The sequence below is a fragment of the Podarcis filfolensis genome, assembly GCF_964270895.1.
Source record: "Podarcis filfolensis genome assembly, chromosome: 4".
NCBI classification, from domain to species: domain Eukaryota; kingdom Metazoa; phylum Chordata; class Lepidosauria; order Squamata; family Lacertidae; genus Podarcis; species Podarcis filfolensis.
In genome coordinates, this window is record NC_139607.1 from 40420257 (window position 1) to 40437847 (window position 17591).

At 40.6% G+C, this 17591-nt stretch overlaps 1 protein-coding gene across 1 annotated transcript in view; it reads right to left on the reverse strand.

The window, feature by feature from the left end:
• SCML2 (Scm polycomb group protein like 2) overlaps window positions 1-17261 on the reverse strand; it is a 35154-nt gene extending 17893 nt beyond the window's left edge. Inside the window, exons 1-7 of the mRNA XM_083612297.1 lie at window positions 15561-17261; window positions 14834-15182; window positions 12751-12819; window positions 9778-9848; window positions 8190-8424; window positions 6342-6430; window positions 3588-3831 (exon numbers count right to left, since the gene is read on the reverse strand). Of these exons, the coding sequence (XP_083468423.1) occupies window positions 3588-3831; window positions 6342-6430; window positions 8190-8424; window positions 9778-9848; window positions 12751-12819; window positions 14834-14855 (730 nt within the window). The 5' untranslated portion in view covers window positions 14856-15182; window positions 15561-17261. The remainder of the gene's footprint in view (window positions 1-3587; window positions 3832-6341; window positions 6431-8189; window positions 8425-9777; window positions 9849-12750; window positions 12820-14833; window positions 15183-15560) is intronic.
• Window positions 17262-17591: the final 330 nt, after the last annotated feature.

Below are 17591 nucleotides of genomic sequence, written 5' to 3' on the forward strand. Positions count from 1 at the left end.
TCCACCCCCCCAAAAAAACCCCTAAATGAAATTTAATGGAACTTCTTGGCAACATGCTTTGAGTTTTGCTTTCACAGGCCCTACTGAAATGAATGGAATTTGTTCAAGAATATTTGTGGTAACTCTATACGAACAGCAAGTCATATATACATATATCCATGCTTCTGATTAACTGAAAAAGTTTTGATCATTCTGCCTTCTACCCCTTGACTTTCCAGTCATGTGGATTCCTGTGACTGGTTTCATTTGGTCAAGGAAGTACGCCGTTCAATTCCTTCATGTGTCTTACAGAAGAAGATTGCTTTTTCCCCCTTATAAAGAATATATATTTCACATCAAAATAAATGTAGTTTTGATGTTTCCGTTGAGCTTGTTTTTCTAGTATCCAAGAAGAACCCTAAAGCAATTTTAAAGTCCCACAGTTGGTAAAACAATGTCTGCCCATGTCTAAATGCAGCTGCTTCAATGTGAAAGGGAAAACACTTCAGTTTTCAAAAATAAAATTGTGGCACCATTTTGGACCAATTAAACACTGGAAAACTATGTTTGAAAGATATAACCAAGGTTGCATGGTCTGTTTTTGTGTAAAGCAGGTAAATTCTACAGAGAGAACACATTCATAGGGAAAAAAAGGATTTTATTTATGTGACACAAAATTTTAACCCATGAAATCTGGCCCAGCTCCTATGTATATTGTTGTTTGACTAGACCACACCCTACGGATTATACATTTCTTTTTCATACAGCTTTATACAGTTCTGGAGACGTTTTAGCTAACTAAACAGTGTTGCTTTTCTTCATCACATTCAAAAGTTATCAACCACTTGTATTATACTACTGTTGAAGAATGAAACATTTCTAAGAAGGTACATTTATGTGAAGTTAAATTCCATGTATTCCGATGTTCAGAAAATCATCACTGGTGTAAAAATTGAAAAATTAAAGTTTTATTACAAAATGTAATTTCACTGCACACAAACACAAATTTCATCACACACTCCACACACACTTGCCACACTCACACATTGCAAAACAACAGTTATCTGGAATAAACATGTTTGTGCTACAGTCTATCGCTGCCTCCACTGAAATGTCAATGGCTTAACATGCAGCAAAAATCTGAGAGGACAGCAGAGTTCACAAATACAAAGAAAACACCCTTCAATGCCACAGGTTGTAAAATAGCAGGTACACGCTTTTACACACAGTAACTTTCTGCTCTTTGGAATAAATGATGGATAGTGCTTGCTGAACAAAGGCTGCAAATGGAGTAATAATGAGCCCCTGCTGGAACGCTATATAAAAACAATTTCCTTTAAACAGGTCTCCTACCTTTATATTCCAGAGATGCAGATGTCATTTACATTAGCCACTTGTAAGGTTCAAGACCCAATCTCATAGGACTGCTTTTTTAGACTGAAAAAGCAGATCTGCAACAAAGCCCACGCTGCCTGGACAGCGGGCACTGAAATTTTGCAGGAGCAAATCAGGGTGCAGCAATTTGCATTTGTTGGTTTAAGAGGAAGAGGAAGGGGGAGGGCAACAGAGTGGAGGGGAGAGACTGCTAAAGCAATTCACATATTGTCTATGGGCTCTATTGACAGTGACCATCAGTCACCTGCTCATACTTCCTTAACCACCCCCTCTTGAGGAGGGGATCAAAGGTTACATGGGGTCAGAGAATCTGGAAAGAGTGAAAGGACAAGCAAAGAAATCGAGCTGCCAACACAACTGCATCATGTACAGAGGTATCTCAGCTGAGCTACAGGAGCCAAAACTTGAAAACCATTTTGTAATCTCAACAGGATTTGTATTAAAATATTAGTGCATTAAAATATTAGTTTATTAAAATGGGGCGGGGGGGGGGTTATCGGCAGTGTCTCTTTGTAATTAATATATAATGTGCAGTTGGAAGGGGGTGGGCAGCCCTTTTGCTCTTTTCAGGCCATTGCTTTGCATTACAATGACCCTCTCCATTCCACAAACAAAACAAAGCATTTTGTTTCTCGCTGAGCTGGCAAAACAATTGAGACATCAAGCATTCAGGTCTCTTGTGGGTACTCTAGCTATGCAGCAGCCCCTGCTTAAAACTCTGATCCTAAGCAACAACTTTATTAAAGTCTTTTCAAACCAAATAGTCTTATACTAACCGGAGCAACAATGCATCTTGAAAGGATGGAACAAGAAGCAAAGGATGTTAACACGGCTTTCTGTATTGAGAGTACTGATTGCTTATAGAGCTTTCAGTATCACAGAGTGCAAACATATAACAGCAACTAGGATGCTTCAATTGCTTCTACAATTGCTTATCCTTGTTTTGATAAGGTGTGAGAATATGCATTAAACATTATGTGTAGACCTATGAAAAAGACTAAAAAATTATTGGTGCTTACAACTTTTCCACATCTGTTCATTTATTTTAGGATCCATAAGCAGACCCAGCATAGTCAAACCCTACTATTACCAAATAGTCAGATGTTGCAGCTCCATATAAGACAAATTATGGTCTTCTGAAACAGGAAGGAGATAGTTGCTCAGCTTTTTCAGGGAACCTGCTTTTTAATGCCTCTAGAAAAAACTACTTAATGCATCTAGAAATAGTTGCTAGAAAAACTATTTGAAAAACTGTATGGACAGTAGCTATGCTGGTGCCATAAGCAACTCAACAGCTGAGCAGCATCTCTTGACATTACTGTAATGAGAACAAAATATAGTACACCAATGTAAGAGAGGGAGAGGGAGGGAAAGAGAGAGACGCACATGCACAAGAGAAATAATGCAATCGTAATTGTGGAAAAGTTTATTAAGGAAATGTGAAATGCCACTACTTCTGACAATGATAACACTGGCTAAGTTCAGACATAACGAAAAACCATGGGATAATTTTGCTTCTGATTTTAAACACAGCTTTCATTACGTCCAATGTCATGGAACGGTAAGTCTGTTTAAGTGATGACTTGTGAGAACAAGCCATGTTCCGGAAGCACTTTTCCCTGATCATAGGAAACCATGGTTTACATATTATCCAAAGAAGCTTCCAATCACCTTCCTTAGCACAACAGTGGGGGAGAGGGAAGCATGCAACTCCCAAGGGTTGCTACACCTTGTTCAGGTAACGTGACCCTACGGTTTCTCATTACATCTGAACTGGTGGCAAGCGTAAAGTTATCAAGGTTTGGCTCTCTTTGGCTGCAATCCTATATCCATGAACACGATGGGAAGCTACACTGCAAGTATAGTAAATGATAGAGCAGAGGTTACCAATATTTCTGGACTAGTGGGCAAATTTTGTAGGGTGACAGTCACAAAACCTTCGTAGCCACCATAGCACCTGCAGACATTGGAATGGTGATCCCTGGTGCTGGTGAAGACATTTAATTAAAGCTAGTGGGATGCCTTAGGCTTTATTTCACCCGACTTAGTTTTTGCTATAGCATTAAATGATGATGGGAAACACACAAAAACCAACACATTTTTCCTTATAGCTTCTCTGTCAGCTGTATCAAAGCCTTAAAAGCACAGGCTTAAAAGCAAAGATGGACCAGATGAGCCTGACGTGTGGAATTTAACAAATAAAAAATTCTTACCACTATTCCCTGGTGGCTGTAGAGCATCTCCTGTTAAATCGCACCATCCGACTGGAAAGATATCCCGAGAATCATATTTACACCAATAGTCAAATGCCCCTCGCCAGCCATCAAAGGTAATAAAAACTTCATCTCCTTTAACATTCCCAATGGTTGCGGGACATATTAAATAAGGATTTTTTCTGTCTATTGCTTCTAGCTTCATTCCAACTTTAAAACAGTTTGGAGAAGGCTTTGTAGGTTCCTGCCAAAACAAAAGAGCCAAACAGGTATGAGATCTTGGAAGGAAATGAGTTTCATATAACCTTCATGCCTAAAAGGACTCATGCTCCAAAAGATACATAGTACTGGGGGGGAAATATGTTAGCACTTTTCCTGTATTTTCTATGGTCCAGAGCTCCTCCATGGATAAAAATTCATGTTTCTAAGCTAAATGACAGGTTTTATGAGTGATAAAAAAGCAGCAAAGAATTTAAAAGCAAGAATTTAAAAGAAATTGACAAAAGGACACTTTGGAGTATTTAGTTATTTACAATATGTCTATTGCCGCCTATCAACAAGAAGTCCATTTTTTGTTGTTGAAAATTTAAGATACGTATTTCTTTCCTTAATTACTGATGAAAGAAACAGAACTACCAAGCAACATATTTCCAACGCCTTGATAATCACAAGAAGAATAAGTTGTTACAGTGTTGTGAAAAACATAAAATAGTTTGCAGTGTCACCCGTCAGTGTTGAGACCATGAACTGACCAATTACCATCTTCAAGTCTATGCCTAAAGCAGGTTTGTAAACGAACAGGAGACTCTCTTATAAAGCCATTCAAATTTGCATAATGTGACTTCAATGCATGTTCAAATGATGAATTGCTTCCATGATGGCATTTTGTTTCCTACTCTTCCTTACATTTTATTGTTCGTTAGATTGACGTTTTGTGGGGAAGGACATGAATTATTAATAAAAAGGGGCATAGCTTCATTTGTAAAATTGTCCATGTAACTAAAAGGACAATTTAAGTTGTAAATATAACTTATATTCTTCTTCCTTACATAATTAAGGCACGTTATTTCATTTCTTCACTTTGTAAATCAACCCACTTCATTTTCTTCGCAGAACAGACTTGTACTGTTCCAGCTTTGGTGCAATTCATAAAGTTTATTTATTTATTTCATAACATTTTCGTTCCGCTTGTGTGTAAAAAAAACCCCAACCAAACCTCGAAGCAGTTTACAAAATGAGTAACACAATAAAATAATCAGCAAAGAAAGTTTAAAACATCCAGATTTACTACTACTACTACTATTGACTGAATTTATATACTACCCTATACCCGGAGGTCTCAGGGTGGTTCACAGAACAAAATCAAAATATAAAACCACAAAATACATAATCTAAATGAAAACAAGAACCCAAGAACCCGCTCCTCCCAAACGCCCACATTTTAAAAGGGCATAGGATGTCAATCAAATCAACTGTCTAGTTAAAAAGGAACTTTTTTGCCTGGTGCCTAAAGGTGTATAATGAAAGTGCCAGGTGAACGTCCCTGGGGAGAGCATTCCACAGACAGGGAGCCACTGCAGAGAAGGCCCCGTTCTCGAGTTGCCACCCTCTGGACCTCTCAAGGAGGAGGCACACAAAGGAGGGCCTCAGAAGATTATCTCAGGGTCTGGGTAGGTTCATATGGAAAGAGGCGGTCCTTGAGGTATTACGGTCCTGAGCCGTTTAAGGCTTTATAGGTCAAAACCAGCACTTTGAATTGGGCCTGGAAATGGCAGCCAATGCAGTCAGACCAGGATCAGTGTAATATGTTCAAACCATCTTGCTCCGTAACCTGGCCGCTGAATTCTGCACTAGCTGAAGTTTCTGAACCATCTTCAGACGCAGCCCTACGTAGAACGCATTGCAGTAATCTAAACTTGTGGTTACCAGAGCATAGACAACTGTAGTTAGGCTATCCCTGTCCAGATAGTGCGTAGTTGGGCCACCAGCCAAAGCTGATGGAAGGCATTCCGCTCCACTGAGGCCGCCTGAGCCTCGAGCGACAGCAAAGGATCCAGCAGTGCCCCCAAGCTACGAACCTGCTCCTTCAGATCAGAAGTGCAAGAGCAGACAATCTAGTGCCTCAGTCTTATCTGGATTGAGCTTCAGTTATTAAAATAACATAAACTAAGCACAAATTAAAACACATGTAAACATCATATACCAAGAGAGAAGAAAGGAGTAAAAATGCTGAGATTGTTACAAGAAGAGTGTGTATTGTTTTTAGCATGAAAATGTGTTCTGCATTGTCATTTGTGTATGATCCATACAGCAGTGACTGGAATAAGGAGGATGGGGCATAATTTATGGGTGTTTACTATGCTTAGAAGTCTTTGATACATTCACCAAACTATTCAACAGAAAAAAGTCAACCTCTCCCATACAGGAATTAACTTCTACATTTCTCTAGACTGTAATGCCCCATTTATGCATGAACAGGAACATCACATGTAATAAAGAACACACATATTTTAATATATTAATTTGACCTGTGTGGAGAGGTAAGCCTAAAACTGTTAAAACCAAAGAGATTTGTTTTGAACTCAAGACATATACAGGCATTTTCTAAATGCAGGCACTAAGGATGGAGAAAGATGTTCCCCTTCCTAGTAGTCCTGTCCTTTTAAACAACTTCCTTGCCTTTTCTGGCTGGACAGTGCAGTATAGTGCTCTGGAATCCTCAACAAACAATAGAACTGCAGCCGAGTCTCCTACCTTCTTAAAGAATGAAGCAGGAGCCATTTCAGCACCATTTAGTGTTCTTAGGAGAAACATTGGCCAGGAAGATGCATTCATCTGGAACCCTAAAATTGACAACAATAGATTAGTTGTGCATAACAGATTTACCAAAAATATGCCTTATAAGAAACAAGAGAACCTTTGTTAAGTGGCGTTATCTCTGCAGGATACGTTTTGATTATAAATAGAGGATGAGCATGGGTGCATTGTGCTGAGGCACTTCCCACCAGAAGCTACAACCGTAATTGAGCAATACTAACTAAGCTAAGCACCTGGTGCAACATGTGGGAATACAGCGCTACATTTCAAGTTAAGCAGAAAGGGAGCGTTTGACTGTATTACGAGCAGAATAGGATTTCTGGGACCAGACAGTTCGACGTCACTTGGGAAATGCCAGTTTTGTATACAGTTAGCAGGAGGCAATTACACACACAATTAGCTCCAAGCTCAGCCAACAAACAAGATGTGGCAAAACTGCCAAAGGGAAGGTTTCAAAAAGGTATTTAGCTGTGCAACACCATTTGGACACTGGAATTCTGCCTATCTTCAGAAAACACAGGAGCACCAAATACAGTATGATATATTTTATCAAGGGGTCACTTGTCTGGCTCAATAAAGATATGTGCCAGTTTACATATACTGCAGGAGCAAACTAATTGCATTATAGCATCCGGCAAACATTACTGCAAAGATTGGGAGGAGGGGGACCACAGATAATTTCGTTCACTGGTGGTGCTAAAACACCTGTTTCAAGCTGTTTTGCTTCCAAACAATTACTTTCTCAGTATAGGCCAGGTGTGGGGAACCTCCGGGTCTCCCCCCCCCCCCGGCTAGGTAGAGAGGAGGGTGAAAATTTGCATAGAAACTCGCCAATGGTACCAAGGGAAAAAAATTACATTCGTTGCTTCATGCACTTTCCCCTCTGGCCACCATTGGCACGTGGCCCTTAGAAAGTTCTCAGAAGTTCTCAGGGTGCATCCTTCACCCTGAAGGCCATAAAACATCTTGCTAATAGGAGCAAGATTTTCATACCCGGGGAAGGAACCTGTGGCTCTCCAAATGTGCAACTGATCATCTTTGGCATTGCTGGCTGAAGCTGATGGGAAGACTGGGAGTCCAACAACATTTGGAGGCCACAGGTTAGTCACCTCTGCTTTAAAGCGCCACTAAATTACTAACCGATTATTATTTCCATTATTCATACAGAACCATCAGTGGTGCTACACAGGCTTTGGAAGACAGGTCCATAATCTATTGCAGGCTTACGGCCTACAACAGAACACAGACATCAACAGGGAAAGAGGAGGGAAATGGAGGCATGGGGTAAACAGGGAAGAATGTGCATTATTTCAGTGACATGCAGCGACAGTAGAGCAAGGGGGACCAGGAAGCTGCCCCCAAAGACTTCACACAGGACAGATATGGCTTGAGGAAGTGAGAGAGGGGGCATCACACAGGTTTTTTTTCTGGGAGACAGTTCTAAAGGGATGCAAAAGAGAAGGGGTGGAGTTCTTTGAAGGAGTCATGCATCAAGATGGTGGAACAGGGCAAGGGCAGAGGATAACGGGAGGACAATGCCACAGAGGGTTTTGAAGGAAAAACCTGGGAACTAAAGTGACATTTCTCACAGAAGTGCCATGAATCCATGGTTCACTTGTATTATCTCTAGCAAACTCAACCCAACTCACCCAGTCCAGTACATTTAGTCTATTCTTCATTCCCTTTATCTCCAGCTGCTGTTATTTTGATATGTCATTTCAAACTCTACTGTGACTTCAAAGCAAACTTTGATTTCATCCATGTTAGGCTTATATGTTTTCTTACCAAGTGGTGGCTGAAGCATTCCTCCTTTCTTCTCGCAGGTTCCAATTGGCTGTATGTCAGAAGAATCCACTAGCCTCCAAAAGTCATTTTTGTTGTCGCTTCCATCAAGCCGCAACCTTAATCTGGCACCCGTGATTCCAATAACTGTAGCTATACATACTGAGGTAATGTTTCGAGGGTCATGGGCTTCCAATTTCATCCCCACTTTGAAATCATTGCTAGGTGGAACCCTAGACTGCAAGAAAGGCAAAATAAGGCATTTACTGGACTATTTTTCCAGAAGGAAGAGAGAGAGAAGGAATCAGCAATACTTATTTGGCTAGTCACAAGCTTATTTATTACCACCATAATTGTTTCTCAGCCTTTGGGGCCAAGATCAAGTGTAGCTCCTCAAAGAAATCGCTGGAAAATTTCCTGGCACCTGAATATTTGATTCTATTTCCAGTCCTGGGCAATAATCCCAGGTGCGCTAAATGCCATTTATATTTACTGTAAATCACTCTTCAATTTAACCAAGGATTTACAGTTCCTGTTGTATCTTCACATTATGAGGTAGGCTAGGCTAAAAGATAGTAACGTACACTGAGCAACGACCTTCAATGGATGAGCTACCCCACCTACAAATCTAATAGGTGATCCACTGTATCGAAGTTGGCTTCTTACACAAATTTATTCTTTTGCACAACTATAGTAAGCTGGCACTTCCACCCTAAACTTACCTACTTGCAAGCTGTCTCATCCATTTTATTGTAATTTACTTCTAATTAACTTCACAACAAATCACAGCTTTAAGAGGCATGAAAGGCTAATACCTTCCTGATAGAAAATTTTAACTTATGCAACTAGTATTTATGATTTTAAAAGCCATTGGAGCACCCCCCCTTTAAATAGTGTAAGTATCTGAAACGTGCAAAATACCCATATGGGCTGTGTAACACAGAAGTAGGCAGACTGGTATCAACTGGGAAATCTCTGGGGTGATTTGCAGTTAATTAATAGGTGGTTCTAGCTACTCATAGTTTAACAACAGTGTAAGTTTTTAAAAGGAAGCCATTTCTCTCCTTGTGCTAACGTTCTTAGGTGTTTCTAACTTATAAAATATGCATAATGATTGGCGGCCTTTGGCCAAGTTTTTATACAACAGTATTGGCCACTTTAAGAGTTCTGAGTTCTCATCCTTGATCTATGTTAACTCAAGATACAGATTTGTACATCCATATACAGTGAATGGCTCAGGGATTACAACAGGTTGTTGACTCCACTCTCCAAATATACCAGGCATGGCCAAACTTGGCCCGCCAGCTGTTTTGGGACTACAACTCCCATCATCCCTAGCTTAAGAGGACCAGTGGTCAGGGATGACGGGAATTGTAGTCCCAAAACAGCTGGAGGGCCAAGTTTGGCCATGCCTGAACAAGCCCTCTAAACCTTGGGCTTCTTGTAAAAAGACAAAAAAAACCCCTCATAAGCCTGAAGTCTGTCCACCCCTGGCATAACATATATCTATATGAAAGGTAAGCAACACAAAGAAACTACAATACTAACATAAAACACTTTCGTATACTCATTTATGTTTTAAACCATTTACCTGTCTGAAACAATGTGAAGGAGCAGCTAAGGATCCAGTCTCTTTCAAGTAGTTATCCCAGTTAAAATATTCTAGGAGGGAAAAGCATGGGAGAGCAAAATTTAAACATATTGTTGAGATAAAAAGCCTTCAATCTGCAGGAAGCACACATATTTTTGTTTATTATCTTCTTCAGTCTTTTGTATATTTGTCATCATTTGTGGCTGAGGGAAGCAGTTAGCACTCTAAGAGACTCCTGGAAAATAAGCAGAAATCATCTACCCGAAGGAAAACATAGTATCTGAACTTCTTCTCTTTTCTATATACATATAGATAATGCTTTTCTTTTCTTTTCAGATATAGATATATGAAACCCTTGTTAGAATCTAGATTTATATACTACCTTTGCAGGAGCAGTTTTAGTGAAATTAATAAAAGTCGTTTCACTGGTTTACAGATTGAGCATTAACATAAAACAAAAAGGAACATTTCTTTGTGCACAGGGAGGCGAGTCACTGCTGAAAAAAACAAACACAAATGCATTCACACTTAAGCTGTGCCTACACCGCAGCTTAGAATAGCTCGACCTTGCAGTGTGTTAAGTTTGCAGGGTCTGGATTCCCTTTGTTATCTATCCACTCCCTCAGAACCCTGCTGAATAAGGATAAACTACTGTGTTTACATAGCACGAGATTTCCTGGGACAATAAAGTGGTTCTTGGTTTAACAATGGCAAGGGCTGAGCTAAGTAAATAATCCTTTTAAAAAGTTTCTTTTTAAAAAAAAAAGTAAATGCTGATTCTTATTATAGCGTACAGCTGCATAATTTGGGCAAATGCTTGCGAATCAATATCTGCTCCACTCAAAAATCCAGATGCAAGTTTATTTGTTTTTGCAGGTGGGTGCACAGTAGTTTGCAGGGATATGAACCACCTCCACCCACCACCAGCTAAACACAAAATGCACACAACACTGCATATCACACAAGCCACAGACATGCATGAAAATATACATACATGTACACATGAGGGGACAGGACAGAGGGAACATGTCCTCCCCAAATACACACACACATGAAGGAATGAAGTCAAAAAGGGGGCAAACTACCCCGTCTTTCCCCCCTGTACCCCCAACCCACTCATGTGCTTCCCACACAACCATCTCTACTACGTCAACCCTTCATTTTGCACACCTCTAGCTATCCTCCTCCAGACTGAAGGAGGAGATGGTTGACATGACAAAGCTCACAAGCCAAGGGAAAAAAAACAAGGTCTCTCATACGCTGATCAGTCAACAGACATATATTGGGATTACACGTCCAGATCCCACCTTACACTGCTAATCTGTGCACATTCTCCATGCCTTCATAGGAGCTTCCACTCCAAATACAAAAATTAAGCCACTGAAAAAAATGATTCTATGCTGCCATCTAGTGGCTTTGTTAGGATAATCTACAACCTGGTGCCCTCCAGATGTTTTCAACAATTCCCATCAGCTGATAGCAGTAGTACTTTGATGCAGTGTTAGAAACTGAGATATGACAGCTAGGAGCTAAATGACACCTTAAACTTACGTTATAGGCGCAACAACGGAATGTCTAGGCGTGCTTTTTTATAACAAGAATTCAGAGCTGAAAATGAATGAACTGCAGCTAAAATATTATGTTCATTCCTTCCCCTGCCCACCCCCCTAATATTCTTAAGAGGGTCTCTTCTCTAGTCTTCAGAGAGTAGCTGGAAGTGGGGAGGCAGAAAAGGGTCCTCCTTTCCTTCCACTCTGAGGTTTTAATCTGAAATCTTAGGCACAGTACTGCACCCAAAGCTCAGAAACTGCTCGTGCTAATGAAATTCCCCGTCGCAAAATGCGCCTAGAACAATGGGGGTTTCGAACACTGCTTTGATGCATGTAGTCTAAAGCAACCTGGAGGCTGCCAGGTTGGGGGAAGGGCTGCTTTATAATTGCTAATAAAACTCAAGAGGTCCTGGCTAATAGCAGAAACCCTCCCGGAGGCTGCCACAAGTGATGCAGCAGTGGGACTCCTGCATCTCATGTTCTGACATTAGCTTGTACTGGATTTCTACCACTCTTTATGTGGCACACGTCTCCTGTGTTTCACTCATGTATTCCGCCCATTATTTCCTTGAAATGTTAAAAGTCTTGCACAATCAGGGTGAGGAAGGCCCATCTTGAGCAGAGCTAGTCACTTTTAAAAGTCCTTCTTTAATTCCTTCATTTTCAACCAAAAAAAACTGCCTTTTGTTTTAACTCCCTCAGTCTACCTAACCAAGTTTCAGTTTCTCCCTTTGGTTTATTTTAGCAACATTACCTACCCTAAAATCTTTCTTGAACCCAAGAGCAAAGATACCAGCAAACCCAGGCAAAGGGTTCAGCTAGGAGAACAGGAAGCAACTCACTTATTTATAAAAAAAAATTTATACACCTCTATTTCATTAAAAAGGATAAGAAGAAAAGCATACCTGGGCAGGCAGAGTTGACTATGCTTATCTGCGTTTGTGGCTGGGGAAGCCTAGCCAGATGGGCGGAATATAAATAATAAATTTATTATTATTATCATTATTATTATTATGTATTAAGGTTGTGTGTCTGGGTTAAGTGTGCATAACAGCGTGTCCCCATTTTGGTGCCAGGCCCTGGAGTGAAGTCCCTAAGAAAATAAAGTGCCCTACCCATTTCAAAACCCTAAAGGTTATGGCAGGGCCACTAGAGCAAGGATCTTTCTGGTCTCCTTCTCCCTGACACGCAGCAGCCTTCTTAAAAGATCCCAAGATGACTGGGAGACCTCCTGAACAGCATGGACTACACTGCAGGAGGTAGCTGTAACTGTCCAAAAATCAGGAAGGAGGCACCTTGCACAGGTGGAGAGGCTAATCGGGTGAGGCAGGAGGTGATGGGAGAGATATGTGAACGAGCAGAGGTTAAACCCCATTTATTTATTTTAAAAATAATTCATAATATTTACATTTGCAATACATACCATTATTTAACAGTTGGTTGCTTGACAGACAACTCTTCCCATGTTTTTCTCTTTTAATAGTCTTAGAATCTAAAGCAAAAGAAAAAGGACATAAAACACAGTATTTTTCACATAATTTTGCAGAATAAACTGCCCCGGGCTGAGGTACCCCATGCATCCCTCCATTGTGCATGGATATAGTTCCAGCTGAGAACCACTGCTATGTATACAAAGCTAGATTATTTGGAACTAATTATCTTTTTAAAGCCCCCTGAAAGAGCTCTGCCCTAAAAAGAATTTAAGTACTTTGAATGAATGAGTAAATAAATAGGGGACGGACAGACGGACACACACACGTACGTATATGTATGTATGTATTTGCCAAGCAGCAGGTGGTACTGTTGGTCCTCATTGTTGCACTGGTGAGGTTTCAATTTCTCCCCCTGGTCATCATGTTTAGTCTGGGAATGTCTTTTCAACCTTTGCAAAAGGTCCCCTTCTCCCTCTGGCACGGCACCATTCTTCTAAGAATCCCAACAATTCTGCCACACAAGAGGGAAAAGGGCCTCTTTGCAAACGAGGCTGGTTTCCTCCTCTGCTCCCCAGAACAGTGCTGGGGTAAGAGGCCCTTCTACATCAGTGCTTCCTTAGAGAGCAAAAGCTCTGTTGAATGTGTGAGTCTGATGCAGCATGTCTGCTGAGTCTGTCTCTCCACCCCGCAGGGTAGTAATACATGTTTCATGTATACTTGTCTAGTCCTTCCTTACTGAGGGTGTGTTTGCACTGCAATGTGTTGCAAATGGGTGGCTGACCCAAAACGTGGCCCTTGTGCCAATCAAGGCTACCCACCCCTGCTTCAGGCATATACGTGCAGGAAATGGCAGTGCAACCAATCCTGCAATGTTAAACACATTTATTAAGACAGAAACCCAAATGGACTCAGTGGGATTTATTTAGTTATTTCTCTAAGAGTAACTGTGCATCTCCTGTAATGATTAGAGTTAAAAATCAGGGAAACGTACAGTATACTGTAAAAACTAAGCGATTGGAGGAAACTAAATGTGACACATAGGTTTAAAAACAAACATTCCCTTCCAAGACAAAGTACCCCGTTTCATACAGTTATCTGTAGAATGTATTGCCATGGGTTGCTCTGACAACTACCAGCATAACTGTAAGACCATGTAGATGCTTCAAGGAAAAGTTGAACAATGGCTGCCAGATACTGAAGGTCAAGGAACAGGGGTGCCAACTTCAATATTGGGGGGGCATCCCAGGTATGCCGTGCCCCACATAATCCATCACATGACAGGGCACACCAATTTGAATTGCAATGCCCATCAACTTTGGGGGCCCCCCAGCCCCTCAAATATTTTATTGGGGGAGCTGAAGGGACCTCGGCCCCTAGGAGTTGGCTCCTATGTGAAGGAAGATGGCAATCTTGTTATGCTTGTTGTATTAGGCTGGTCACAGATCAAAGTTGGGGAGCAATAAATATCTAACCTGGCCCAGCATGGTAGTTGCTGCCTTCTAGCCAAATCAGGAATTCTCCATAATTTGGAAGGGCGTAAGCATTTTCAGTGTGCTATGTAATTGACTACAACCGCGGTGTGTTCCCTGTGGAGCTCTGTAAACTCTCTCCCAAGTGTTGGAAGTGTTTTGACCTACAGCAGTGCAACAATGGGACCAAGCATACATGCTCAGCTATCTGGAGGGGAAACCACTTTATATGGCCCAGACATTTTAATCTATCCCCAATATAAAAGGTTAGAAAACTCCATCACAGCAATACAGCAATAGTGAACATACTAAATTAGAGAGAAATACGTATGTTAAATCAAAAGGCTGCAATCATATAACCATATACTTATGGGACCACAAAACGAAAAGGGAAAAGGACCATAAAATAAATATCATAAAATACCCTGCAGAAATGTATTCCACTCTGTCACGAGATTAGTGAGTTGACTGTGGGGAGTTATATTTCCAAGCTGTGAGATCTTTCCTAGTCCACCCCCCATCTTATTAGGTCTCTTGGGGGCCTCTTCCCCCCTGAAAACTGCAGGCCCTCATTTACATTGTTGCTTTGTTTCAAGAACTTTACCTTTAGCTGCTGTTTTCCCCATGGTAAAATGTTTGGTCCTCCTTTTTCACAATAAGAACATGTCCATCCACGCTTTTTTCAACACAGCTGCTTCCTGTGGAGCAGTAACACAGCAGGTGAGGCCAAATGCAAAATAATATGTAAATAACTTTTACACAGTGGAAGCGGAATATAAACAGGCAATGCCTTTTTAACCCAGTCAAGAAGGAAGATGGAAGATAAACGTTACACCTTAGCTCCAAGTCACCTGGAAACAAATGCTACAGAATTTTCTGCGCTATAGTTCATGAAGCTTGAACCTTAAGTTTAGATAACCCATTCTGTTTAAACCATTTTATTAAAGGTCATGCTATTGTTTCTAAGGGACGCGGGTGGCGCTGTGGGTAAAACCTCAGTGCCTAGGACTTGCCGATCGTATGGTCGGCGGTTTGAATCCCCGCGGCGGGGTGAGCTCCCGTCGTTCAGTCCCAGCTCCTGCTCACCTAGCAGTTCGAAAGCACCCCTAAGTGCAAGTAGATAAATAGGTACCGCTTTATAGCGGGAAGGTAAACGGCGTTTCCGTGTGCTGCGCTGGTGCTGGCTCGCCAGAGCAGCTTCGTCACGCTGGCCACGTGACCCAGAAGTGTCTCCGGACAGCGCTGGCCCTCGGCCTCTTAAGTGAGATGGGCGCACAACCCTAGAGTTGGACACGACTGGCCCATACGGGCAGGGGTACCTTTACCTTTACCTATTGTTTCTAATTCGTTTGTCAAGCAAAATACCACTTGATGATACTGTTTCCCAAGCATTGCAGACATCCTATGACCAGTAATAACTAACTAGGAAAACCAAATTCATTAGAATTCATTAAAACAGGAGGTTTTATTAGCATTAAAATTTTAATTGTGGCAGCACATAATAGTAAACAGAAATCTATTTCATTGCTACAGTTTTTGTACCCGAGTGCACACACTTTACAACTCACATTCATAAATATTGCCACTGCTGTTATCAGATCACTTTCAACAGTGTGTCTGGCAGTAATGAAACTATAAAGTTGATGTTTTCGCTCACTCCACAAATATACAAGGCACAAATTTAACTAGTCGTTAAGTCTACTAGTTCCCTCATCTGTGCCTCAACTTAAATTATGTTGTCATTTATTGCCCCTGCCTTCCTGAGATGTGCAACCTTGATTAATGGCAATAATCTCTCATGCCTTTTATATACATTATATACCCATCTCTGAACCGGGAAATGATAAACATGAGGGGATAAAAAAACAATAGCACTTATCAGATTACTATCCTGCATTTGGTTTTGATGTTAAGGTGTAAGACAAAGATCCAAACAGCAGGAAGGAAAACAGATTTTTATTTCCAATTGCAGCCGTTCATTCCATATTGAATCCTTGCTTCATCTGGCCAGAATTCAGTATTTCAGATATTGACGTATGCCAAATTAATAGTAATCTATACTGTCTGTGGATTATTAGAAGCATGTTGTATTTATTAAAACAACCATTTAAAAATTGTATCCATAAATGATATTACAAAAACAGATGTTGTATATAACAGAATAAATTGACACATGCCTTTGTATATCTCATTATAATTTAAGTTTACACCATAATTAATTTAAAAACTGAATCCTGAACATATTAATTTTTATGAAATATTCATCTACTAACCAGAGAAATTGAAAACAGAGATGGATATTATAGCATTACTTTAATTTATTATATTTCGTAGCACTATGCCAGCATTTGCCAAATTACTTGCTTTTCATGATGGTGCTAACTTATAGTTACGGATTTTAGGAAAATTATCACCTGCAATTTATATAACACTCTGACTGAGAACCATTAAAGTTGAAAAGCTGTCTACAAAAACTGCAATAAATCAAACAATAAAATACTAAGCTGGCAATTGCCTCATTACACAAACAATGTAATTCCCTGGGATTATTCTGTCTGAACCCATTCTGTGACATTTTACACAGCTAACAAAAACTGAAAAATGCTTGCACGTACAATTTGAGCCTACAAATTGCTTCACGTGCTACAGGGTGCTATGAAGAGTACTGTAAAACGTAAAAAACACATAACACATTTCATGCGTCTATCGTATCCAATAAGCAGAAGAAATGAAAATCCGCTTAAATGGAACATCACAAATAGCTGCTGAAGTCAAACACATTCCTAAGCTAACTCTTCTCTGCCAGCAATAAACTATGAAAGGTGATGCTTAGTCCCAGTGGCCTCACTTTATGTCCAGGCTACTTTAAACAGTCTGTGGGTTTTTTTATCTTTTTTTGTTGCCACCAGATTGCACTTGCTCCCATAATAAAGATTCCAACCCAGCAGTGATAATCATCCCTCTTAGCCACTGGAGTCCCTGCTAGAAACATAAAAAGAATTCCAGAGTTTCCGAAGTCTGTGCAGCTTTGGAGAGAAGACTCCCTGCTAACATAGCAACTGCAGTCCTTAAGTGGGGTTGTTGATATGCAGCCCTCCCTGGCCCCAAGATACTGTTATGTGGCTTATGAAATTCCGCTGCAGGTTTGAGAAGTCCAGTTTTCATTTATGGACACATACACTGGCTTCCTAATGTATGTACAGCACGGCCAAAAGGTATCTGAACTGTCATGTATACCATGACCAGTGTATACATGGGGATTGATCTCTACAGTGGGGGGTGGGGAATGTGTGAAACTGCCCGCTGGATTCAGTGCAGAAATACAGTCTCTTCATCATTACTATTAGTTCATAGTTACATTT